Source organism: Bactrocera tryoni, chromosome 5 (genome assembly GCF_016617805.1).
Source record: "Bactrocera tryoni isolate S06 chromosome 5, CSIRO_BtryS06_freeze2, whole genome shotgun sequence".
NCBI classification, from domain to species: domain Eukaryota; kingdom Metazoa; phylum Arthropoda; class Insecta; order Diptera; family Tephritidae; genus Bactrocera; species Bactrocera tryoni.
Genome location: NC_052503.1, coordinates 75,851,540 through 75,878,749, shown reverse-complemented (window position 1 = coordinate 75,878,749; position 27,210 = coordinate 75,851,540). Strand labels below are relative to the sequence as shown.

The 27,210-nt window shown below is 34.7% G+C and overlaps 1 protein-coding gene across 2 annotated transcripts; it reads right to left on the bottom strand.

Moving 5' to 3' along the window:
- Window positions 1-1,075: 1,075 nt before the first annotated feature.
- Window positions 1,076-25,588, bottom strand: LOC120776985 (Golgi-specific brefeldin A-resistance guanine nucleotide exchange factor 1 homolog). Of its 2 annotated transcripts, none has more exons than XM_040108085.1 (4): window positions 21,274-25,588; window positions 3,362-4,223; window positions 2,907-3,017; window positions 1,076-2,773 (listed from the first exon to the last, which is right to left on the bottom strand). In XM_040108085.1, the coding sequence occupies exons 1-4, from the start codon at window positions 21,341-21,343 to the stop codon at window positions 2,695-2,697; spliced, it is 1,122 nt and encodes a 373-aa protein (XP_039964019.1). In that variant the 5' UTR covers window positions 21,344-25,588; the 3' UTR covers window positions 1,076-2,694. The 2 variants fall into 2 exon arrangements, with proteins under 2 accessions (XP_039964019.1, XP_039964018.1); XM_040108084.1 differs by lacking the exon at window positions 21,274-25,588 and adding an exon at window positions 4,486-4,807.
- Window positions 25,589-27,210: the final 1,622 nt, after the last annotated feature.

The following is a 27,210-nucleotide window of genomic DNA, read 5'->3' as shown; positions in this document are numbered from 1 at the left end:
TTTTAACTTTTTGAAATTTAATGAATAATAAAAAACTATAATGCATTTATTTTAATTTTTTCCAATTAAAATTTTTTTTTGCATTTTTTCCAATTTAAAACTTTTGTGAAATTGCATTTAAAACTAGTGTAGGTGTTTACGGAATTTAATAAATCGTCACAAATTATGCTCCTATAACTTTACAAATATTCTATAATGAAATTATTTTAATGCATGTGTCAATTTTTTCTCCAAATTAAATTTTTTGAAAAATTTTGTTTGCTTGAGAATTTAAAGAATCATAGAAAATTATGTGCCAATAATTAAATACATTTAATGAAATAATTTTTTAATTTTCAAAAAATTTGTTTCCAAAATTTAAAAACGCAGAAAGGAAAAAAATCCACTTTAAAAATTTAAAAAAAAATTTATTCATAAAAAATTTAAATTTGAAAAAAAATTTTTAATTAAAAAAAAGAATTCCACATTAAAAAAAACGAAAATAAAAAAATATTTTTAAGAAACCCGTTAAAAAATTAATTATTTAAATTTATTAAATTAATTAATTAATTTAAAAAAATTTTGATTTTAATTACATATATGTTTTAAACTTTTTTTTTGGAAAAAACTTGTAAAGATAATCATAAAATTAAACCAAAAATTGTAAATATTATTTTAACACACAGTAACTCAACAACCAACCGCTTCACAAAATATTCAAATCACCACTGAGGCAAATACTGAACATACACTAAGCATATACTTTAGTCTATCAACTCACTAAAAGCATGTTTTGTTGCCTTGACATCTTGGTGATAAACTTTCAACTTCAATTTCAGCAACTACTACTTTCCTGCACTGCTGCTGTTTCCACTACCCCGTTGTTGGTGCTTGCTGTCCGCCTACGCCGCAGCGCAGCTGCAACACTTCCAGCACTCACACTGTTTCGTTATTGTTGTTTTATAGACTTTTGCTTTACTGCTAAAATGTTTGCTGTTGGCCAAATTAAAAAAAATATTACAATAATAACAAAAAATTTTAAATTGTGTTTATACCAATGCTTTTTATGTGTTTTTTTCTTTAATTTAATTTAATATTAATTTGTTTCTCTCTTACTACGAATTAGTTATCATTAATTAATATCACATCGACTTTGTTTGTTTTTGCGTTTTTGCATCGCATTTGCTTAAAGTTTTAAGAGTTTCTTATTTGCTTTTTGATTTTTTTCAAAATTTTTGTTTTGTTTTTAGTGTTTTTTTTTTTTCTTGAAAAAATCGCCATTAAATGTTTTCATTGCATAGAAAAAGGAAATAAGTAGAACAGTTTGTTAAGCAGCCTGCTTTATTGCAGGCTGTATGTTTGTTGTTTTTTGTTGTTGTTCACGTAATACTACCATAAATACAGTGTTGGACGCTGCCAGTGGCGTCCGTTGCTTTGTTATGCTTTCGTTTTTGCTCTTGTTTTTGTTGTAATTTTTTGTTTTTGTTATTTAAATTTTTGTTTTTGTTGTAATTTTTTGTTTTTTTTCTTAATTTTTTATAAATTACAAATATTAGCTTGCTTCCCCTAAACGTATGCAGTCTTCCAAAAATAGTAGCCACTAATTTCACTGCTGCTCGGCTTACTTTGTCGGCGCCTGTGCACCGTTTATGCACATGCTTGTTTGCCTTTTTTTGTTGTTTGTTGTTTTTTATGGTTGTATGTTTGTATGTACGCCTGCATATATGAAATTTGTCGGCAGCGTCTGCTCTTTCGACTCCATTAACTCCGCTGTCTGCTTGCCGCTGCTGCGCTTTTCGCCACTTTTCAGTCCAAATTAAGTGCCTGATAACTGCATATGCAGTGTGCTGTTGTTGTTTTTTGTTGTTGCTGCTGTTAGTTCTATTGTTTAAGGTTGTTGCTGCTATTATTGTATTTCTTTTATGGGATTTTGATTTGTATTTCGTCTTCTTTTTATTCCAGTTTTATTGTAGTTTAGTTTGTATGTTTTGTTCTTGTTGCTATTATTGCGAAATTTTTGCTTTATTTACTGTTTAGCGCAAAGAAAATCGTGTGTATTCCAAGTTTATTGCATTTTTTGGGATTTGTTGTGAAAACTTTTCGCGAATTGTGCAAATTTTACTTTGCTCACGCACTTTCTCAATCACTGCTTGCTCGCCTCATCCGCATACTAGCCGTTATGTAAACGTTTTAGCATTTTGCTTTTGTTATTTTTTGCCTCTTACGACTGCTTGTTTCGTGGTTTTCTTGGTGTTCAGTTAAAATAATGAAATTCGGAGGGATTGTTGAGAAAGTAAAGTATTCTCGTTATGCGTTGTTCCTGGTTTTGTTGTAGTAATTGTTTGTTGTTTACTTCTTCTTCTTCTTCTTCTTTGTAGTTGTAGTTAAAGCCACGCCCATTTAATTATTAAAAAACAAAAACATTTTTGTATGTGTGTATGTATGTATGTATAGCACATAAATTTGCTAATTACACGCAATTGACCAATTTCGGTTGCCCTTCGTTCAAGGTCCTTCCATGTTGTTGTTGTGTATTTTTCGCCACATTCTTGTTGTACATTTTGACGTGTGTTTGCGCGTAGGAGAATAAATGAGATCTCTGGTTGGGTTATGTATGCATACATGTGTTTAAAAAAAAAGAATAGAACTCTCCTCTCGCAAACAAACGCAGCTGGAATAAGCTGGAACAAGCTAGCGCAAGCACGCTTACGCGCACTAATCGCAGGAGTAGAGCTTGTTCTTGGTCAACGTGAAATCGGGGCTTATCAAAATGGTATTGCTGCGTGTTAGGTTCCTGCAATGGAAGCAAAAGATTTGTGTGAAAACTTTTATAAAAGTTGAATAACAATTAAGGAAGCCAGAATAAGAATAAGGAAGAGTAAGAAGAAGCAGCAATATTGAAAATATTGCTGAAAAGGTATACATACTTGATAAACTGTGGCAACAGCGAAGTCCAGCCGCTCTTGTCCTGCTTCAGCGTGAGATACAGCTCGAAGGTGGAGACAGTGCAGTCGTCCACTTTGAAAGAGGCAATGCGTCTGTTGAAGAAAGCAGTTAAAACAGTGAGTGAGTATGGCATAAATATAAACTTAATATAATGTTTTTTGTTTTTTAGGTTAGGTTAGGTTAGCAGATCGATGCTAAGTGGGATCTCCTATGGAGTGGGTTCTCACTTGGACAGCTTAAAGCGGCGGTCCGTTATGATGCTTATAAACATCTAAAAACTGGCTCATAAGCTCACTACAGCGTATTACAGTTTCGAACATTAGTTTCGGCCAGCTCTACTGCTTCGCCGCTGGTAAGATTACCGTGCTGTTTCAACCACATTAAGCTTAGGTTACATTAAGAATATTATAAGAAAAATTTGATTGCCAACACTCACCGCACATTGCTCGGCTCGCATTCGAAATCGATGTACAGCGAGCAGCCGCGCACGCCACACGGTTCCCGCTCCGAAGCCTTAATTATTTCGGCCGCTATGCGCGGCATGAGATCAAATGGCAGCGAGACTTCGGTGCAGTCCAGGTGGCGCTTCTTCGCGTCCCGCAACTCCGTCTGCACGCGCTGCGCCAGCTCATTGACCGCGGCTATGTCCACATCGGTAGTGGCGCTGCCGAAACAACTGCCCGTTGTGGGTGAGCCTGTCGGTGTGATGCCGGCCGCTACTGGTGGTTCATAGTAGAACAAATTGTTGTTGTAAGTGGCCTCCATGGCCGCTTGTTTGTTGTTGGTCGGCAAGGGCGCTGTTTTTTGCTTTTGATACGCTTGTGTGGCGCGTTTTTGTCCTTCACTATAGTATTTTCCTTGTTGTTGCTGTGCCGCTTGATAATGCTGATAATTGTTGTCGTGATGTGCCAAGTGATTGTAGTGTGGTTGGTGGTGGTGATGTTGTTGGTGATATTGGTGGTGATTATTGTGTTGCGCGCCACCGTAATGGTGATTGTTATAGTAGAAATGTCGCTGCTCGTGATGATGTGCTTGTTTGTGGTGTGCCTGCTGTGGCGCCGACCAATTGCCGCCGTCCACTACGTCACCGCCCGCTATGGCGTCCTCAGCGTACAGCTGCAGCGCTGGCTGCAACGCTTCGTCCTGCTGCTCCTCTCTGATCGCCTGTTGTTTATAGCTTAAGCTATGGTTGTTGCTGTTGTTGCTTTGATTGTGCACAACGTTGTCGCTGGTCGTATGATTGCCGGTTGGTAACTGTGTGGTTGTTGGTGGTGGTGGCGTTAGCGGACTCGCCCAGTCTATCGATTGAAAGCGGAGAACAGAACAATTCATTAGATTTTCTTTTTCTGGCAATTGACAAGTTGCTTTGTTTATTATTCGAAATATGTATAAATTAAAATTAAAATGAAAACATTATCGGTAGCTAGTAGGCGGCATGCTTAAAGCCGAACGTGTGTGGTGAGAAAAACTTGCGTTACAAATTAATGGAGGAAACGATTTCAGCTGGCAGCTACTGCTACTACAAACACACACACAAACAAATACATGACATATACATACAGCGCTGTCGACAAGGCATAATTGTCGCTAGAGGCGTATGCGCTGGGAAATGTGGCGTTGCTAAGAAATTTGTCATCGGAACTCCTTTCGATTCCCGCAGCCGAACCGCAGTACACCGATTTTTTAAAATATGATTTTCTAAAATCCGTCACAAAACACTAATTTACTAATCACTTAGCCACAATCCTATAATTTCTGCAAAAGTTTTCTTCAAAATGTCAATATTCTCGTCCTTTTCGCTACCAAATTCACTTGATAAATTTTCCACGGTACTTCGAAGTCAGCATGCGCACATTATACCGGCCGGCTACTTTCTCACTTACATAGCCTATACATACCGCTGTATATATAGCTGGTATGTAAATAAGAAACAGCTGTGCGCCAACACACAACCCATACTCCAACATACTGTTACCGCACAGCAGAGGAGTGTGCTAAGGTCGCAGTAACAGCGCTTTTATTTACATGCCGCAAAATAAACTACGCCGCTGTAATCATACACAATCACCTAATTATGTACAGCAGCGCATAACAGCTGTTAGAAATAAAGTAAAAAACCGGGCAGACAACAGCTGACAATCAGCGAAAGTGAAAAGCGCAGCAGGCACACACGACAACAACACCTGCACATAGCACACTTGCAGCCGAACAGCTGTTAGCAGCAGTCAACAATGCTTAACAGTCGTTAGCATATAAAACCCTCAACAGCCGTCAACAGCATTTAACAGACGTAAACAGTGCTAACAGCCATTAGCAGCATATAACTCCCTTAACAGCGTTTAACAGCTTTCAGTAGTGCTTAACAGCCTCCAACACCGTTCAACAGCTTGCTGTAAACCAATCACATTTGCAGCGACCAATGCTGTTAACCTGCTCTGATGAGAGCGCATTCACAGTAACAGCTTACCAAGCGCAGGCGCTGCAATTACACACATGCACACATACATACAAAACCGTGAGCAAAAGCAAACGTCGCTACAGTCAGTGCAGGCTAACAGCTGTTTACATAAAACAGCTGACTTTTCTGTTTGTACAAGTTCAATGCGTCAGTGTGAGTTGGGTATGCACGTCAAATATATTATATATGCGTACGCTACAACAGCGGACATGAGACGAAATCACCTGGCAACTCAGCTGGAAATCAGCCGTTCTTTCTTGGTTGGCGTGTCGCCGACGTGCTTGCGTGACATTTGCTCGTTTGCTTTAACATTTATAGACTCGCTCGTTCCAACATTTACTTGTAGCTGCACATACTCAGCGCCATGTAAGTGGTTGAGTGTGTAGTGTATGTGCAATAACATAGCTATGTAAGTGTGCTTGTGTAAATATTGAAAGTGAAGATGAGCGAGCACTTACATTACATGCTAACTCACATTCGCTCGCACGCACACTCAGACACATGTAGTGAATGCATTTTACATACGTATGTAGGTATGTATGTCAGCGTACGTGTTATTTAAGTTTGAGGGTTAGGTAACTTGTGCATAGTGACAGAGTGACTGTTGCACGCACAGGGCTGAGGGTGGGTGATTTGCAAACTAGTGCAGATGTTGGTTATTTTAGGAGAGTACTAGTTGGTGAAGAAATTAAGTATGAATAAGTGAAATATAATTATTTAAAAAATTTAAAAAATATGTAGTGCTTATTAAAAAGCCTCAAATTCATAGAATTATTATATAACGTCACTTTAAATACAAAATAACGTAACTTCACTTTTCATAAGTTTACAGGCGAAGGAAAAACGTTATAATAGAAACCACTCATATTGAAACAAAATTTGAGTTTTGGTTATAAAATGGTTATATATTGGTTATATTTATATTCACATATTGAACCTACTATATAACCTATAGTAAATGTATGAAAATTTAATGAAAAAAATTAAATCAATTATGAAAAAATTATGTTTTTAGTTAATTAGGTAATATTTATGGCGAAAATTTGAATTTTTTGCTATAAAAGCGATTTATTGAAACAAATATTGTTTGCAATAGAAATGTGAACAATGCAAGAAATTACTCTGCTGAACACGTACAAAATACAAAAGCAGCTGAGTATATAGATATGTACATATTTATGTATGTACCATATGTATGTATGTATGTAAGTACTTATTGGGCAGTTGGCAACAGCGTCAAGTCTTGCTGCATTGGAAAAATTGTAGTGACGGAAAACTTTGTCAAATATCGAATGAATAAAAGGTAAACTGCAGCAATCAAAAACCAGGCCCGTAAGCTTCATTGCGCTATGTTATTTGATATGTACAGCAACAAATAAGCAATCGTCAGCTTTATTGTTGTACTTGTATTTCAACTATTGCATATACATTTATGTATGTATATACATAGAAAGAATTTATTTCTAATGGATGAATAGATGGTCAAATAAAATGGTTTTCCATACAAAAACTTGATTTTGATCGTTCAGTTTGTATGGCAGCTATATGCTATAGTGGTCGGATCTAAACAATTTTTCAGAATATTGTAGCGTTATGCCAAAATTCGTGAGAATATCTCTTCAAATAAAAAAGTTTTCCATACAAAGACATAATTCTGATCATTCAGTTTGTACGGTAGCTATATGCGATATTGACCCGATTAAAAAAATTTCTTCGCAGGTTATAGCACTGTTTTAGGAAATAATTAGTACAAAATTTCGTGAAGATATCTTGTCAAATAAAAAAGTTTTCTATGCATGCATTTGATTTTGAACGTTCAGTTTGTATGGCAGCTATATGATATAGTGGTTCGATCTTAAAAATTTCTGCAGATAAGCTAGGGCTGCCTTAGAAAATAATCGGTGCCAGATTTTGGGAGAATATCTCGATAAATAAAAAAGTTTTCCACACAAGGACATAATTTTGATCGTTCAGTTTGTATGGTAGCTATATGTTATAGTGGTTCGATCTGCATAATTTCTTCGGTTGTTGTAGCATTGCTTTAGATAATAATTAATGCGAAATTTTGTGAAGATACGAGAAACTTTACTTGTCATATTCGCTTGCAAATAAGCATGTATAGTATGTGTTGTTGTTGTAATTTATTTTCATAACCTGTCTTCTTTTCTTTGGTATACTTTTCGTTTAACTGCGTTAATTACGGGTATTAATAGCCGCTGGTTCGCTTGGTAAATGTATGTGTGTATGTATGTATGTATGTATGTATGTGCGTTGACTATTATACTATATACCGTTTATTCAGCGGCTCCTGCCACAGGCACGCCTCTTATAAGCGCATCCATACTTGATCTTTTTCATATTAAACAGGAGTATTCTGATCCGGCTGAAACTTGCAGCTTTGTAATGTTTGCTTTGTTTTGCATACATACATATCTGCATATGTATCTACATACATACATATATGTAAAAGGTATGTATGTATGTGCATGTTTGCGATATTTCTTCATATGCGCTTAAATGCAGTTTAGCTCATTGCAGTTCGTTCACTTGTATTGGCAATAAGCCTAAGCAACTATTTAAAACGACAGCGACAACAACAACAACAACTACAAAGCAACGTGTCACAGCAACCACATTAGCGAGTGTTTCAAAAGCAATGGCGGTTTCGTTGGCAACAGTCGTTGAAAAATTACGCTAATGTTGAAAAGCAGAAGAAGCAGCAGCAGCAGCAGCAACAACGAAAACAACAACAAACAATTTGCACCGTATTAGGAACAGCTAGTTCATATGCATGTAAAGCTGTATGATTTCATGCAGCGCTTTGTGGCAATGGGCTTTTATGGGCGACAATAGCAACAAAAGTGCAAACAATAAGCAACAACATGTCGAGCAGACAAGCTGACAAGCGGGCGGCTAAGCGGGTTGGCGCACACACGGCGAGATTTATAATATAATACATTCTGTGCGGTTCCACAAGGCGAAGGTGAAATTTCATTAGACACAGCGGCGGTGCGCTTTGTGTTCGCGTTGTTGTTGTTCTTGTTGTTGTTGCCGCTGTTTTTACAGCAAATTTCTTTTGTGTGCCATATTTTGTTATTTTTCCTGTTTTAATTGCCAACACACGTTCAGTGCAAAAGAAGAATGAAATAATGAAGACATATAGGTACATCGATGTCTATATAGATGTGTATTATACATATATATCTAGTAGTCAATGCTTTTACATATGTACATACATAAATGTCAGCGGGTGGTGGCGCAAGACTTGGCAAGAGCCAGACTAGCCACAGCTGTGTGCGCCAACAATGTGACACAAGCGCGCTTTTTTGTTGTCATTATTGTTGTATACGCTTGACAAAAGCAAAATTGCACATGACTGCGACACACACACATACACATTCATATGTGTACATAAAAAAGCCTTAGACAAATATAATATAAAATGTCAGTGGGAGCGCAATGATGATATGTCAGCAAGAATGGCGCAGCAACAACAAAACAAAGACAAAAAATAATTAAATAAGCAACAATAAAAATAGCAAACAGCTCGCATTAAACAGAAAAATATGTAAATGATTATTGCATCATGGCGCGCCTACACGCGCGACATACAGTGGTGCATTTTTGTGTGGAAATTTTTTGAATTTTTGTGGCGCTTTTATAGAAGGTTGGAATAGCTGAATAAAAGAGAATATAAATAAATACATAAAAAAAAACTTTATGAATAATAAGAAAAAATTATAAATTTTTTTTCCCAAGCTATAGTAACATTGACAAATAGAAAAGTTGCCACAAAAGAACCTGATTTTGAAAGTTGAGTTTGTATGGCAGCTATATGCTATAGTTGTCCGATCTAAAAAAAATTCTTCGCAGATTATAGCAATGTCTTAGAAAATAATCTGCGCCAAATTTCGTGAAGATATCTCTATATATAAAATATTTAGTCATACAAGGACATGATTTTGATCGTTCAGTTTGTATGGCAGCTATATGTTATAGTAATCCGATTTAGAATTTTTTTTCAGATATTTTAGCATTATTTCAGAAAATAATGCGAGCCAAATTTCGTGAAAATATCTCGACAAATAAAAAAGTTTGCCATACAAAGACACAATTTTGATCGTTCAGTTTGTATGGCAACTATAAGCTATAGTGGTCCCATTTTAAAAATTTTCTTCAGATATTTGAGCATTATTTTAGAAAATAATTCATACCAAATTTTTTGAAGATATCTCGATATGTAAAAAAGTTTTCCATACAAGGATATAATTTTTATAGTTCAGTTAGTATGGCAGCTATATGCTATAGTTGTGCGATCTAAAAAAAATTCTTCGCGAATTATAGCAATGTTTTAGAAAATAATCTGCACCAAATTTCGTGAAGATATCTCTATATATAAAATATTTAGTCATACATGATTTTGATCGTTCAGTTTGTATCGCAGCTATATGTTATAGTTATCCGATGTAGAAAATAATGCGAGCCGAATTTCGTGAAAATATCTCGACAAATAAAAAAGTTTGCCATACAAAGACATAATTTTGATCGTTCAGCTTGTATGGCAACTATAAGCTATAGTGGCCCGATATCAATGGTTCGTACAAATGAGCAGACTCTTGGTGAGAAAAGGGCGTGTGCAAAATTTCAGATCGCTTCCTCAAACTCTGAGGGGATAGTTCATGGCTAAATCGTTGCAACTCGATAAATGCTTTATAAGGGTTTCAGCGTTTCCTGTCGTGTGGAAAACTTCCAGGCAAACCGAATGTAATAATTCGCAAAAATTGCATGCTTTGTTAGAAGTGGGATCAAAACTCAGCCATAATCAGCCAGTAATGCTTCGTACCCTATCGTTCAGAAATTTTCAAAGAAGCAGCCATCAAGCCTTAAAGAACTGAAACAAGGCTTTCATAAAGATTCGGTTTATTATTTTATTTCATTTCTTGCTCCAGTGCTAGTCTTGATATGATCTTTTAGCGGCAGCTTAGTAAGCACCAAGGTAGCTTGTGGAGCCACCCGCAGTAGTTTGAGCAAATTGTATGGGTTGTGGGCAGTTCGAGTTGTGAGTAAAGCCAGGTTTCGCTAGATTCAAGTTTATGTAGACTTCAGCCATTGTTGGGACGGCACAAAGGTAACGTTACATAGATGTTAAAAATTTTTTTTTTTCCAATTTTTCATTTGAATTTTTCGGCAGCTTTTTTCACAGTGTCGCAACACTGGAAGTTCCGTCGTGCGCATCGCAACAAGCACTTCAAACAACCAGCGAGTGAGGCACGCGAACACTCAAAATACCAAAACCCAAAAAAAAAAAAAAACAAGAAACAGTACAAAAATAACAACAAATTGCGCTAAGAGCGAGTCGGTTTGTTAGTCAACCCAAAGCTTTGTTAGTGTGTGTGTGTGTGTGTGTGTGACGCGTGGGTGTGCTTGTCGATTTGCATATACATAGACAGTTTGCTTGTTTTTGTGCAATTTTTGCCATACTTTTTGGCACACAACGCAACAGAGTTGGCCGTGGCGACTGCCGACTTTTTTTTTGTGTATGTGTGTGTGTGGTGGTGTGTGTGACTGGTAGGCGGCGTTCAAAGCGCTTGCTTGCGAGCTTAATTACAAAATTTCCAAAGCTAATTCAACAACGCGAAAGTTGCCAACAACAAGCAACAAAGCAAAAAATAAAAAAATAATGCTACAACAACAACAAGTAAAACAAAGCAACGTATGAAACCAAAAAAAAAGCGTCTGCAATTTGAAATGCGCGTGAATGTGTGCCGAACAAGAAAAGTTTGACAAAAACTCAATAGTTAATTGGGCTGGCGGGCGCGCTGAAGGGCATGGGCTGGCAGGCGGCAGCAGCTGCGCGGCACAACAATGCAGTGGGTCGACACATACAGCTGCACTGACGCGCGCCTCTCGCCAACGAAGCGAATCCAAAGGATTGAAAGGACAACGACAAGCGCGATGACGCAAAACACAGCAGCGGCGCGGAGGCAGCTGACAGGCATGTAAGTGTGCGCGTAGAAGCGTTTGTATGCAAATGTCCTTCAGACGACACATCCTTTTTTTTTGGTTTTCGGCGAATGCGTACACTCGGCAATAAAGTGTGTAATTTATGCGGGCAACAGCATGTACGACTGTCATACATATGTATGTGTGTGTGGTTGCAAGTAAAAAATTCTGCTAAAATAAAAGTTACAGGAAAAAACAGAGTAGCGACTTCAGAGCGTACGTGTGCGCGCGGTAGGGGGAGTGGGTAAGCAGTTGGCGTGGACGCAGTCAGACATGAAATTAAATTGACTGCAATTTTCAAAACCACAAAAACCGGACGATAGCGCGAAGCCGGGTGTGAGCTGATGAGGCGCAAGGGGCAGCAAAACAGGCACATACATACAAACATGTAAAGTAACTGTTTGTAGTGAAGTTGAAGCCGGCAGTCAGTCAGCTGTTAGCGCGCTAAAGTAGACACGAGCAGCGCGCCGTGGCCAACTTGGCAATAGTGAAGCCTCCAAGCCCGCGCACGCTGCATTGATAATTCTTTTTTCATACCAATTGAAAGAGCGGCGATCAGTTGTTGCCAACGAAGCCCGGCAATTGCGATGTTGAACCACAATTTGTTGGCGACGACTGGACGCGCGGGCACATACCGGCGGTTAGACCAGCAAAGCGACACTTAGACGCGCCCTCCGACGCGCACTCGGGTTAAAGCGCCACAATTGACACAGCCGCCTCGCACCGCGACGGACACAGCGCCGCAGCACAGCTTGTGTTGACTGCGCGCTGTGCCGTTAGCATGCCTGCCAGAGTCAGTTGAAGCTAGCGCGTCTCTGCATGGCCTGTGCGCCCCTGTATAGCCAGCACGCCACTCCGCGCACCACCTGCACCTTCGCCATCATGCAAACTTTTCACTCTTCTCCACTCGGTGTGGATTTCAATTGCCAACAGCTTGTTTTTTGTTGCTACACCTTCACTGCGCGCTCCACTTGCCTGTGTCTGTGTGCTGTCGCCAGCACTCAGCTGGTTTGCTGAGCCTTGCGGCGCTTCCCTTTTATCCTGCTGCTTTTATCAATTCACATTGGGTTCATTTTTCCACTTGCCGCTCGCTTTCATGAAAGTTGCCTTTTGTGTGTGCGCGCCACTCGACTACACTCGGCTCGACACTAGGATTTAGGTGTGTAGAACTACAAGCACAGACAAACACACACAGGCGCACAGTCACACCAGTCGCAGTGCTGGCGAATCTGTCCCGAGTTCGCCCAAGTGACAGGATTAACAGGAAGTTGCATAATCCCTGGAGCGTCATGTCATACTTGTTTGGCCAGCGACTTTATAATGCCAACGCTGGCGCATACGATTGCGCTGCAAAGCCACACAAGGCGATTACTACACAGTCAAGCAGCGGCTCTGCATGTGTGGTGGTGATGGTGGAGCGTATTTCGGTTACTAAGTGCCTCAAAAGGCCGCAGCTCACTAGTTGGCTGTATAATCCAATGGAGTCACACATATGTACATACAAGCTGAAGCTTAACAATTCTGCATTTTTGATTTGGTTTTAGACTTTTTTTTGCGTTTTTGGTGGATTTGCGGTTATTTTTTTGTTTTTGCTTTGTGCTTCCTTTCGGAGGTGTGGTTGATTAAATTTTAAAATTCATTCAGTTTGTCAGTGATGTGGCGTGCGCTGGGTATTTGCGGGAGTTATTACACACATACACACACAGGAACATATATTCTAGCATACATTTAGCTTTGCGTAAGCTGAAAAGTGTATTTTGCCATAAAGTTTGAAAGCCACACATTTATATTTGTTGGCTTTCCTTTTTCGCCTGTGCCTGTGCCTGGCTTGAGTGGAATTTTGTGAATTTTTAATAAATTTAGTGGAAGTGCTGCAAATTCAAGGCGTTAGTTCTGTTCTTCACATAGCGGTTGTGGTATGCTTTTTGTGTGTTGGCAATGCTGTTCATGTGTGCCTTAGGGTTGTTGGATTTTTTTTTCGAAAAAGTCAATTAACGCAATATTTTGCTTACAAAAGCTTTGTCGATACAAAAAACTTTGAATGCGAGTTCAAATTTAATTAAAACATATTCTAAATATACGAAAAACGAACAATTTTGCATTTATCTAACTTAACACAGAATAAAAAAATTAATATAAAAAAATTAAAAAAATTAAAAAATTAAAAAATTTAAAAAATGTAAAAAAAAATAAAAAAATTAAAAATTAAAAATGTTCTAAAAAATTAAGATTGAAAAATTGTAATATAATTATAAAACAAAACTAAATAAAAAAATTAATTATTGAAATTAAAAATAAAATTAAATTAAAAATTTAAATTAAATAATGTTAAAATAACTTGAAATTTTGTCAAATTAAAAAAGATTTGTTTTTTTATTAATTTTTTCCTAAATAATTTTTATACCCAATAGCAAAATTTTATAAAACTAATTTTCTTTGTATTAGATTAATTTTTTTTTTATAAAATTTTTTTAATTTTTAATTTTATTTCACATTTATACATATATAATTTTTTTAATCATGATTAATTTTTTTTAAATTTTTTGAAATCCAATTTTTTAAAAATTTAGTACTTGTAATACATAAAAGAAATTCCTTTGTTTAATTTAATTTTTGATTTTTTTTATGTTTATATTAAATTTCTTTAATTGTAATTACTGAAATTAAAATTTAGAAAAAAATTAATTACAATTAAAAAAATTTATATTATTTTACAAAAAAATTAACATTAACAAATATTATTCAAAATTTATTTTTTCCAAACATTAAAAATTTATAATTAAAAAAATTTATTTTTAATAAAATTTTGCATTTTGATATAATAAATTAATTTTTAAAATTTGAATTTCAGAAATTAAAATTTAGAAAAACTATTTACAATTAAAAAATCATATGTAAATATAAAAAAAATATATAAAAATTCATATTAAAAAAATTAGATAAAAATTCAGTACATTTAAAAATATTGTTACAAAAAAATTTAACATTTAAAAAATGTATTAAAAATTAAAATTTATTAAAAATTAAATTTAATTAATTTAAATTAAATAATTTATTATTAAAAATTAAAATTTTTTTAAACAATAAGAATTTATAATTAAAAAACTCATTTTTAAAAATATTTTGCTTTTGGATATTATAAATTAATTTTATAATTTGAAAATTAAAAATAAATTAATTAAAAAAATTAAAAATTTAATTACAATTAAAAAAAGTATCTACATATAAATAGAAAAATAATTTCAAAAGCTATTACTAAAACAACAAGCAATAAATACAAAAAAAAAATAATTATTAATTTTCTTACTATAAAACTGGCATGGGGCTGCTTCAAACACATAATCTGTTCTAGTTTCTATTCTTTTATTGCTGTTTTTAACTCTTGTAATATTTATTTTTTTTATTATTTAAAATTAAGTTTCTAAAGTTTTTATTAAAAAATATGCAGAAAAAATTTGCTTTCGTTTTTTTTTTAATTTATTTAATTTTTCTTAATTTTGTTAATTAAATTTTTTTTTTTAAGTTTTCTTAAATATTTTTGTAAGTTTTTTTAAGTTATATTAATTTATATCGAAAAAAATATTTTTTGTGCAATTTGTACCCCGTTATGTTCCATAATTTTATCTGATTACTAACTTTTTAATATTGTCAATATGTTTTAGTTTTTACTTCTTTTTATTTATATTATATTTTATTTATTGATTTAATAATTCGCAAAAAAAAAATTGTTTTACTTATTAATTTTTTATTAATTGTGTTAATTTCTTAAATTTTTTTAATTTTTAAATTTTTAATTTATGTATATTAATTTTTGTTTTTGTTAAAATCTCAATTCTGAAGAAAAATTTTCTTCTCATATTTTTAATTTCTGTAATGCTTTCTTTAATTTTAAAATCTTTTCTCTTATATTAATATAAGAAGAATGTGTGATTTTATTAAAAAACATATATTACAAATTTACTATGCAATAATAAGTCTATCTTCATTTTTAATTCATTATATTTATTTTGAAATTTTTATTATTTTCTTCGTATTTCGAATTACCAACGAAATTTGCAGCTTCATCAATTCAAAGCTTACACTCAACAATAAATCTAAATATAAGAGTATAACGTTTATTTAAAATTATTGCTTTAAAATTATCTGTAATTCATGGGAAAGACGTTTTTCTGCTGAATCTTCTCGACAAGAGAATAAATTTTCAACTAAAATAATTTCCCAGAAGGATCAATGAATGTGATTTACCTAACTACAGTATAACTATAAATACCATATATACAAGTATGTACATATGTAGGTGTGCATGTTAATTTATTTTCAATAAATTAATCAACACAGCACTACTCAAAATTTTAGATTTTTATTTGAGCGAAAACGCTTATAAAATTGAAAAATTCCGCGAAATACCACAAATAGCGCCACGATGCGCCAAGTCTGCTGAGTGCGCCTATGAGTTGTTACCATTAGCAGCTCAATATAGCGTAACGCGTGGCCGCTGAGCTGCCAAGCATTGTGTTTGGCTAAACAAATAGGTAATAAAAGCATGAATTTGCCGGAAATTTTTAATTGCGCTGGAGTATCTGTGCTTATGTGCGTTTGTGTGTGTGTGAAAATTCGTGTGATTGAAAAGTTTTTTTCCCAAAAATGCTTCAAACGTTGAAAGCGCTTCCTTGCACAGAGGGTTCATGGTTCATTTTTAAATGTGTAAAATAAAAAAAAATCACTTTATGTACAGCCGATAATAATCTGTTGCAAGTTATTGCTCGATTACGCGGCTCGCACATGGCAACTGGCTGAAAAGGCTTAGAAAAAATATTTCCCCTAAAGAAAAACTGAAAATTTATGAAGCTGTCTGCTATTTTGCAGCAACTTTTTATTAGCATTTCCCGTTGTGTGTGCTTGGAAGCAAACAAGGAATTCCCCGAAGCGTTGCTAGGCGGCCAATACAATAGTCTAAACAATTAATTGATTAACATCTTTTATTTACAGAATTCGCTGGCGGCAATTAGCGAACAGAACAAAGCGGTAGTGTAGTGATTTTTTTTATTTTTTTATTAGTTTTAGCATCTGATTAGCGTTTTTAGCAGTTTTTGATCTAATTCCATTAAATTTTCTTAATTCTTTTAATTATAAATTAGTAAAAATTAAAAAAAATATTAATAAAAAACTAAGTAATTAAAAACAAATAAAAATTTGAATTGAGCAAAAAATTAAGAGTAAAAAATATACTATATGTTTTTTCGTAATTAATTTAATAATTTTATTTTATTTCAATATTTTCGAATTAAAAATGTTATAGCGAGAAAAATAAAAAAAATTGAATTTAAACTGTGCTTGATATAGACAAAAGTTAGTAGAAATTAAAAAAAAAATTAATTAAAAAAATAAGAAATTAATCAAATTAATAATTAAACGATTTAAAAAGTATTTAAAATATAAATTGAAAAAATATTAAAAAAAAATTAAAATTAAAAAATATTTTATTTTTCCTAATTAATATAATAATTACTAATATTTTTAGTCAGAAATTTGATTATAGTCATACACAAATATATACATACATATTAAATATAAATAAATATATTAAAAAGTTTAATTAAGCAAAATTAAAATTTAATAATTAAAAAAATTATAAAAAAAATTAAATAATTTTAATTGAAAATTTACAACAATAACATTTAAAAATAAACAAATAATTTTTTTAATTAAATTCTTTCCATTAATTTTTTTTTTGAAATATTCCGTACAGTCATATACTAATATGTACATATGTATGTATGTATATGTATGTAAAAGTATATATAAGAACAATATTTGTATGCTTGTCTGTCATTGCGCAACATTTCGTGTGCGCTTTTGTTCTAAATGGCGCTCAAATTTCACCAAAAATTCTATCCAGTTCGGAAGCTAATCGAATTTCACTCACCACTGACAAAAGGTTAAAGCAGAAAAAATACAAGAAAAAAATTAATAAATCGCGGTATTGTCTGAAACAATGAAATAGAATATTGTCAAAGCGAAAAAAACATATTATTTCACACTCACATGCACACAAACACAGCGTGCAAAGCCAAGCAGCTGTAGCGCTGAGCTAAGCAGTGCATAGCCGCGCGGTGTGGTGCGGTACGGTGCAGCATGGAGTGTCATGTGTGAAGTGGTGGTCATATATCATTTTCATTTAATGGGCGCTTCGCAGCTGAAGCCGTTCTGACCCTGATATTTGAAGACTCTATTGTGTGAGCACACATACGCGCACACAAACACAAATGCATACATGTCCAATATGCAGCCATAAAAAATATGTGTTTGTGATAATTCAAATAAACTGAAAGGCGAAAACAAGTTCGTCGCCTCAGCGCAGGCGGCCAAAGGGGAGTGGTGCCTACTGTGTTGAGCAGGCAGAAAGACTGAATTTTTGAACTCAAAAAATAAAGGCAACTAAAAAGTCATTTAGTCCACTTTGGCGGCGTAACAGCGGCGGGTTTTACACAATGAGTGGTCGTACATTAGTGGATGGAAAATTCAATAGACACGCACGTACACACATACATACATATGTATGTGGCGGTGTGTGCGCGCTTGTAAGCCTGTGCATATGCAACTATTCAGTGAAGTAAATTATATGCATATGTGCTTAGCATATTTCTTGATTTGCTTGTGTGTATGTGTATGTGTGCTTAGCTATGGTGTCGCCGTTAATCAACCGAAAAATAATATTAATGCAAACAGCTTGTTAGTTGCAAATTGACTACACTCCACTTCATGAAAAAATCATTACAAAATCCAAGCATGTAATTAATACAGAGAAAACAACAACAACAATGACAAAAGCATTCTGAGTGGAGTAAGTGCTTTTCAGCACATTTTTGCTGCTGCTGGCTGCAGCGCTGGTTTTATTTAGATTGTTGGTATTATTATTAGATTTACTTGAATGAATTGGAAATCTATGATTTTATGAAGCATTTTTTTCTATATATAAATATAGTTTTTTTATTTCGCCGCCCGTTGAATTTATGTATGTTTTTTTTAATTACAATTTTTTTAGTAAAATTTCAATATTTGATTTAAAGAAAATGACATTTTTTTAACTTTTTCGTTCACGATAAATTTGAAAATTTTTATATTGATTTTGTTTTCAAAAAATTTAGTTTTTGAATATTTTTTGAAATATTTTGGTAAAGAAAAATTAATTTTTGAACTATTATTGTCAAAATTTTGCAATTTTTTTTATAATTTTGATCTTTTTTATTAAATTTCAATATTTTATTTAAAGACAATTTTTTTTTTCGTTCACGCTAAATTTAAAAAATTATTTTTTTCAAAAAATTTAGTTTTTGAATTTTTTTTGTAATATTTTGGTAAAGAGAAATAAATTTTTGAACAATTATTATCAAAATTTTACGAAGATTATGCCTCACGTTGGGATTATGTAGTTTATGTACATATTTTCTTTTAGTTTTGGTATATTTAATTAAAATTTTAAATTTTGTAAAGAAAATATAATAAAAAATTGCTAACGCTAAACTTTTTTATAATTAAATTTTTTTAAATGATGTTTTTTAAAATTTTTAAAAACATTTTTTAAAGAAATTTAAATTTTTATGCAATTTTTTTGCTCGTGATAAATTTTAAAATTTTTATAATATTTTTTGTTTTTCAAAAAATTAAGTTTTTGAATATTTTTTTGTAATATTTTATTGAAGAAAATTTAATTTATTAACTATTATCTCGTCAGACGTTTAATTTCAACGTATTTAGAATACTTTTTTTCAACAATAAGTTTTTTTCAAATCATTCAAACCTTTTATATTTTTTTTTTTCAAAATACTAAATAGATACTATTAAAAATATATAGAAGTTTAAAATTCAAAAATTGCTTAAATTAAATAAAAAAAAAATATTCCAAATTTTAATAAAAAAAAATTCACAATTGAAATCCAACGTGAGACATTGGACTTTTTTATTAAAATTTCCAATAATAATTGATAAATAGAAATTTTCGATATTTTGTTCAAAGAAAATTTAATTTTTGATAATTGTTTTGAACTTTAATACTTTTACATTCAACGTGAAACGAAACAACTTATTTTCATTAACTTTAATTTTTTGTTTTTTTTTTAAGTAAAATTTTGCATTTTTTTTATTAAATTTCAACAATAATTAGTAAATAGAAGAATTAGTTTTTTACACATCGAATTCCAACACTTTAAAATAATAATAATAATTCTTCCTCAATATTAAATTATTGTATTTTTTTAAAATAAATTTTTGGATTTTTCTTGAAAAATTTTGAGTAAACGAAATTTATTATTTTGAATTATAATTTTACCGCAAGTTGAATTTCAATACTTTTATGCTTTTATGATAATTTTTGTAATATTTTTTTTTATTTCCATTCACAAAAATTATATTTTTTCAATAAAATTTTGACCCTTCGTACTAAAGAAATATTGCATTTATTTGAATAATTATTTTTACTTAAAATTTCGTTGAAAGAAAACATAAAAAACTAACAGCAATCAATCAGCGCTAATAGCCGTTGTAATTGCTAAAAAAAAATAATGAAATAATTATGTATGCAGCATAAACTGTGTCATTGACCGGATGCAATTAGTTTCGAAAATTGCTTAATTTGTTTAATAAACAAAAACTCAAGCGGCCAAGGCAAAAAATGCAAATTAATGCTTAATTATTGTATTTAAATAATTTTATGACAAAAGGTGTTTGTTTAAACAAAATATTACACGCTCGAACGAGGCAAATTAGCCTAATACAGCATGTGTGAAAATGACTTAATTTAATTATTGCTCGCATTGTAGCCTTTTATGCGAGCAGTAATCGCTGACTTGGAAACAAAAAATAAGCATTGATTTAATTGACAACTAAAACTAAATTATTGTGTTAATTGAATGAGAATGGTGTGAACCTTTTTGGTTTAACAATTCCATTGACTGCGGTTGCAGCGAAGCTGGCATATCTTTCACAAAATAAGAAATTTCCATAGAACATTTTATTTTGACTGCTCGGTTTGTATGTATAGCTATATGCTAAAGTTATCCGATCCAAACAATTTTTTTGGAGATTATAAGGTTGATTTATACAATAACACGAGTAAAATTTTATGAAGATATCTTCCCAAATAAAAAAATTTTCCTTACAAGGACTTGATTTTTATTGTTCAGTTTGTATGGCAGCTATATGCTATAGTGGTCCAATCTGAACCATTTCTGCGTATATTGTACTGGTGCCTTAAGGAAAACTTCGAGTAAAATTTCGTGAAGATATCTTTACAAACAAAAAAGTTTTTCATACAAGAACTTGATTTTGACTAATCAGTTTGTATGGCAGCTATATGCTATAGTGATCCGATATCGTCGGCTCCGATAAATGTGTAGCTTCGTCCAAAGTAGTGGACATGTGTAAAATTTCAGAACGATTTCACAACAACTACTTAAGAAAAAAGTGAAAGATAGCTGCCAATAACACATATTTACCAAATATACCATTTATTTCCAGTATTTCCATACCAAGCTAAGCGAAAATTCATGCAAATCAGACACATATTACACAATTCGCTGAAAGTGCATTCTATCTCAATTTGTATGGCAGCTATATATGTATATATATATATATATATATACATATATTTGTGCATATTATAATTTGAAAACCAAAATATACTCTTACACCTTTCACTAATTTCAACAACACCTCAAATAACGAAAACTACGAAACGCTTTCAGAATATGGAAAAAAGCTTGCTGCCTATTCCTAAAACTCATTTTACCACAATTTGCATTCACACGCTTTTTATGCGGAATTTCAACATTTAGAGCTTAAAAATTTTTCTTTAAGCATGAAATATTTATAAAATATGTGACACTCACCTTTAACTTTGCTTGAACCGATGACACCGAATTGTCCCTGATATTGATTTTGTACTGAGAGCACTTCCATTTTCTGGCGCAGCTCCTCGAAGACTTGATCGATATGGATCAAATCGTTGGCGTGCCGCTCCAGCTCGGCGTCCAATTCGAACTGTGACTCGTAGTCAACGTGCGCGTATTCGCGCTCAGCGCCAGCCAGCGTCAATTGCGCCACCTCCGCCGTATCGCCGTTGCGCGCAGCTTCAACTCGCTCAATTTCAGCCTCGCTGTCGTCGTCAATGTCACTGCCGGCGCACGCGTTAATAACGCAGCTATTACCAAGCACGGCTTCAGCTTCCACTTCCACTTCGTTCTCGACTTCACTTTCAGGCGCGCCTTTAGCCTGCGGCGCTCCAACACGCGCTCCTGGCTGCTGCCTGGCGACAACACTATCGGCGCGTTGCCGGTGTTGCGCAACAACCGTTGCCTGCAAGTACGCGCTACGCTGCTGATCGACGGTGGTCGCCTCGACGGCTGCCTCCGTGACCGGACTGGGCGGCGGTATGTCGACGGCCGCGCTGACCGCGCTGGCGCTGCTAACAAGCGCCAATAGCTGCTTAATGCTTGTGGTGGGTGTGTTGCTGCTGCCGCTGCTGCTGGCGTTGTTGACTGGCTGTGTGGCGCCTGTGTGTTCGTGTTGGCTGTCGCTACCGGCCGCTCCTGCTCCTGCTGCTGCTGTTGTTGCAGTGCCCGTGGCTGCTGCTGTGTTTGTGTGGTTGTGGTAGCGTGTTGTTGTAGTGTTGCCAATTTTAAAGTTGTTGGCGCTGCAGTGTACTGCAGCGTACGTGTGAAGTTGGAAAATTGAGAGATGCACGTTTTTCTTAATTATTTTTTGTTTGCTTTTGAGCGTCGCGTATGCGTGTGTGGTTTTGGTGTTGTCGTGTGATTTTATAAATTTACTGCTTAGTTATAATGTATGATTTCTTACTACTTGAATTAAATTACGCTTAGAGAAATGCACTTTAATCACAAAAATTGTTTTCGTTTTCTTTTTTTCTTATTAATTTTTTGAATTAAAATTAAAGACACACAGTTGTATTAGAAAGCAAACACAAAACGGCAGAAAACTCGACGAACTGCCGGGCTGCCTTAAACTCACTCGCGTTCTGCCTAGCTTTCAATCCACTTCAATCTCACGCTAGCCGACTCATGCTGCTGCCTGATGTGCGTTTCGAAAACCGTTCTGCAGTTATGCGGCGTTGTCTTATTAAGTTTCACTTTAGTGAAACGCGTTTATTATTTAATTAACAATTATTAAACATTAATGATAATTTGTTGTGTCTATTAGTAGATTTTTTAATTATTTTATGCTTTACTTAACAAAAACGTAATTGGAAAATAACAACTAAGTTCAATTTGTAATTGTCTTTGCTTCTTTTGTCGTCGCCTCACGCTTCAATTTGATATTCTAAGTTTTTTTTTGTTATTTTTGTTGCTTTTGCATTAGTTTGTGTGTTTTATTAAAACGGTTTTAACGCTACTTTTGTATTACTTTGTAATTTGTTTGTTGATTATTTGTATTTATTATGCTTGTTTAAAAAGGCGTTAAAAAAGGAGTAGTTGTGTACTAGTACCAACGCTGCGTCCTATTACTTTTAACTGCATTTCCTTTTACACTAATTAATTTGTTAGCTTATTATGTGCGGTTGCTTTGTAAGTAACTGACTGAAGGCGTTTTTTTCTTGCTGTTAAATATCTGCCTCGATTTTTTTCTCGCCTCGTAGTAATACGCGTTGATTTTTTCTTCGTCAAAATTTTGTTGTATTAAATTCAATTTACATTTTGGCGTATTTTGTTGCACGCACACGCCTATATTTTCATTAATTCAATCTCTTCTCGCTGCCTTCTGCAACCGCTATTAATTGCTCGCTTTTTATTTATATTTTTATTGTTATTGTATTTTGTATTAATTTTTTAGTTTGTTAAGTATTTTTTTTTTATTAAAAATGAAATGATTTGTTTCCCTGAACTTGTGTGTATTTTACGCTTAGCAAGTTGCAAGTCGCCACTCTCAGCCACGCAAGCTACTCGCACAAATTTCCGTGTTGCACATAAGCTGCCACTAATTTACACTGCCTGCTGGCACTAGCAATTTGTAATGATTTTTAAATTTGTAATGCTTTTTGCTGCTTAAATGTGTTTTGTGGCTGTTCAGCTTGCGTCTCGTCGGCTGCCGGGCCGTGTGAGTTTCCTTGTTCCTTGCTCAGCTGCTTTTAGTAGCTGCTGCTTATTTGTCTACGCTTTGTAGGCTTCGTCGTCAACTTCTCTACGTCTCATTCACAGCACTAAAATATCACTTAATTTCTTTTTTTTATTTATTTACTTAAATTTGTGGTTTTTAGCCTTTACGCACTGGTCTCTACGCCGTTTGCTAGCTCTGCCTGCTGCACGTAGGCCGGAAATTTGCCTGCAACGCTTTAACTTTTGCTGCCTTTTTGTTGTAAAATATTTTTGCTTCGCTTTTGTTGTAAAATATTTTCGCTTTGTCGGCGCTTTTGTGCTATTTATCTGCGCCTTCTTTTAGTTGCTTCCTTTTTTCGTTTTTTATTGCTGCGTTTGCTTGTGGCACTCTTTTATGCTGGCTTCACTGCTAGTTTCGTTGGCCGTTCCTTGTACGCACTGGGACTGTGCCGATTTGTGTCTACTATTTTATCGGCACAACAAAAAGCAAACTGTCTGCACTTTTTCCGGCTGCGGCGTTTCGGGCTGCGTCCACAATATCAATGGCAAATTGTACTGCTTCCTTCGTTAGCTTTCGCTTTTTTACACCGCTGTTGCGAAAATGGATTTATATCATAAATGCCACTTCCTTAAACGTAGCGTACGCAGCTTTGCAATTTTTCTTTTTTTTGGAGCACGACGTTGCTTCTCCTGTGTTACACCGCGTTTCGCCGGCTGATTTTACAACAAACAGTAGCTTTGGTTGTCTTTCGCGGTGCGTCGTTGTGTGGCCGGTTGTCTGCCTATGTACCACGTCGTCTCGTCTTTGCTAATTTCCGTTGCTTTGCGCGAGCTCCTCTACGTCGTCTTGCACCAAATTTAAAGACGTTACTTACTCGACGCTCTCTCAGCTGCTACTGACTGCCACCGTTGCTGGCACCAAGCTCCAAGGCTCGGCTGTGCGCTATTTTGGCTCAAACGCGTCACTGCCGCACTCGTTATTGCTCTGGCCTGCGTTACTCAGCGCTCATACGGCTTGCTGGAGCTAGCGCTTGTGCGTTTGGCGTTGCGCTCTCACTCACTGCACGGCTCGTGTTGCTTGCAGCTGATTTGCTTTTCACTCATTTGCCGTTTGCTTGTCGTCGTTGTTGTTTTTGTGCCTATGCTCGCGCTGGTACGTGTTGAAATGTGTTTGTTGCTTGTTATTGTTGTTTGGTAGCTTCCTGACTGGTTTGCTTGCGCCTGCCGCTTGTCAATGCGTTACTTATACTCTTCACTCGCGTGCTCTCTTCTGGCTGTTCAATGCTTTTCCTACTGACTTTGCTGCTAATTTAAGAACTTTTCTGCTGTAAAAATTTAATTTATGGACTTTGCTGAATTTACGAAATTTGACATTTTCATCTTTCGCTTTCAAGTAAACGGATTTTGTTGCTTGCTAATTGGGTCTATTTTTTTAGATTTGGTTGAGCTTTCGCTGTTTTGTAGTTGCTGGTTTTTGCTGCTTTTGTTAAATGGCTATTTCATGCGTTGCAACGGCGTGTGCTTTGCCGACTACTCGCTCAATAGAATTTCACACCATTAATTTTGCAATTTCAACGACTCAAATAACAGTGAAAATTGCATATGTCAGCTGTTTTCCGTAGCGGTTGTATGTGTGTTGCTCATATGTGGTGTGTGTGTGTATTGGTAAGAAAGCTTGAAAATATGGCTTGATTTACGCTTGAATGTCTATGGATTTGGTTGCTTGGTTTATTTGTCAAGTCTGTGCTTACTGGCTGGCTGATTTATTGGCTTTGTGAAATTAACAACAGTTGCTTTTTTCGCTTACATACAGTTTTCTGTTGAAACTTCGTTTTTACCGTTTCGATTTTACAAAAACTGTATTACAGTGTAAATTATTGCAGTCCTTTGTCATTTGTCTATTTTTGGTTGCTTGTAATGGTTTGCCTCTTACTGTAGTCGTCGTCGTTGTGTTTGCGGTCTTGGTCTTGGTCGTCGTCGTCTTCGTCTTCGTAGTCGTGCTGTGTTGCTGTTACTTTATGTTCTTTCAAAAAAAAAGTTGTTCCTCTTCTTGTTCTACACAAACCAATTTCCACGTTACGTTTAACCAGCAGAGTTGTTACGAAGCTACTGGATCCGACCGGCTCAAAGTGCTGCTATTTATAGGGCTACCCAGGCCGTTACAATCAACGATTTTTTTCCACATACAGACGGGCCATCACTGCAAAGCAAGGCAAACCAACCCAAACAGCCAACCGACCGTTCGTACAACCAAACAATCAACCAACCAAACTAACAACAACGTACCGGCTAACGATTTGTATCTTTCAGATCCCTACTCTTCGCTTACATTACAGCCACAATGCAACGCACCTACAAACCGCTACATATAACATTTGTATGTGTGCGTGTGTTTTTGCACTAAATTGTGAGTGAGTGAGTGAGTGAGTGAGTGACTTGTCGTGAAAAGTCGTATTGAGCGCCTGGCTGTGAGTCCCCCTTACTTAAAATTGCTGCCTGCAATGGCCCCAACTCTTTGCCATGCGCTATTGCTAACCAATAAGCGCCTACTCTCGCTCACTCTCTTTCGCTAGCTGTCACAACGCACAGCTGAACGTTTGGAACATCTGTTTCGGCAGCTCAGGCAATCAGCTGATTTTTTTCTGTACTTCGTCGTTTGCGCACGCACAGATGTTTTCGTGGTGCTGCTAAGAGAGTTGAGTGAGTCGTTGGGAAGATAATTACTTTGAGTTGGAATTGCGCACTTGATGCGCGGTGTTACTAAAAAGAAACTACAGGCATTATAGCGCTTAAATTGAGTGAGAAGTTAACGCTTTTAATGAGAGCTAAAATAGAGTGAGAAGTTAACGTTTTTAATGAGTGTTCGAGCTAGCTCACATATATTTGAAACCCTTGCAGTTGCATGATTGAGTGAGATGTTTCCGCTTATATTTGAAACCCTTGCAGTTGTATGGTTGAGTGAGAAGTTTCTGCTGATAATGAGTGTTCGAGCTATCTCACATATATTTGAAACACTTGCGGTATTACATTTTGCAGAAAGAGTGCATGCTGCAAGACGCATTAAACATAAACTTCATTCGGAGTGTAAATATGGTGCTCAGTGCCAAATTTTGGCTTTAATGCTGCTCATGGCAAACAGCTGACACAGATTAACAAGCATTGGAGAAAAAGAGCACATAAGTTCTCAAATTTTCAACAAAATTACATAGGAAATCATAGTTAAAGAGAGCTCTATGTACATGCTAGTATGTGAAAAAGAAGACCAAAGGTACATAAAAAGAGTTTTGAGTTATTTTCTTGCTCAAATTTATATACTCAAACCAAGAGCGCTTAAAAATACACGATTTATATGAGAAGAATCTAACGTGCCGTTCTCTCAAGTGGTATATTGTATATAGAATGAAGAGCGTCGCGTACAATTGGCATATAATTTATTTTCTGAGACAATTTTCATTGAGTGAAAATGCAAAAATTTCAGTTTTTGAGTGAAATTTTGATTTCTATTCTAAAATATAGCTACATCACATAAAGTTGAGTAAAAACTAAAATTTTGCTGAGCAAATTTATATTATGCTCGTTGAGCACATTTCTATGCCTCTCCACCAAGCTCAGTAAGGTTTAAATTTATGCTCAATTTTACTTGTAATTTTGCTATATGCAATATGCTTACAAAAATAAAGCTCACCGCCTGAAATTCACTTATACATAACTTTCGCT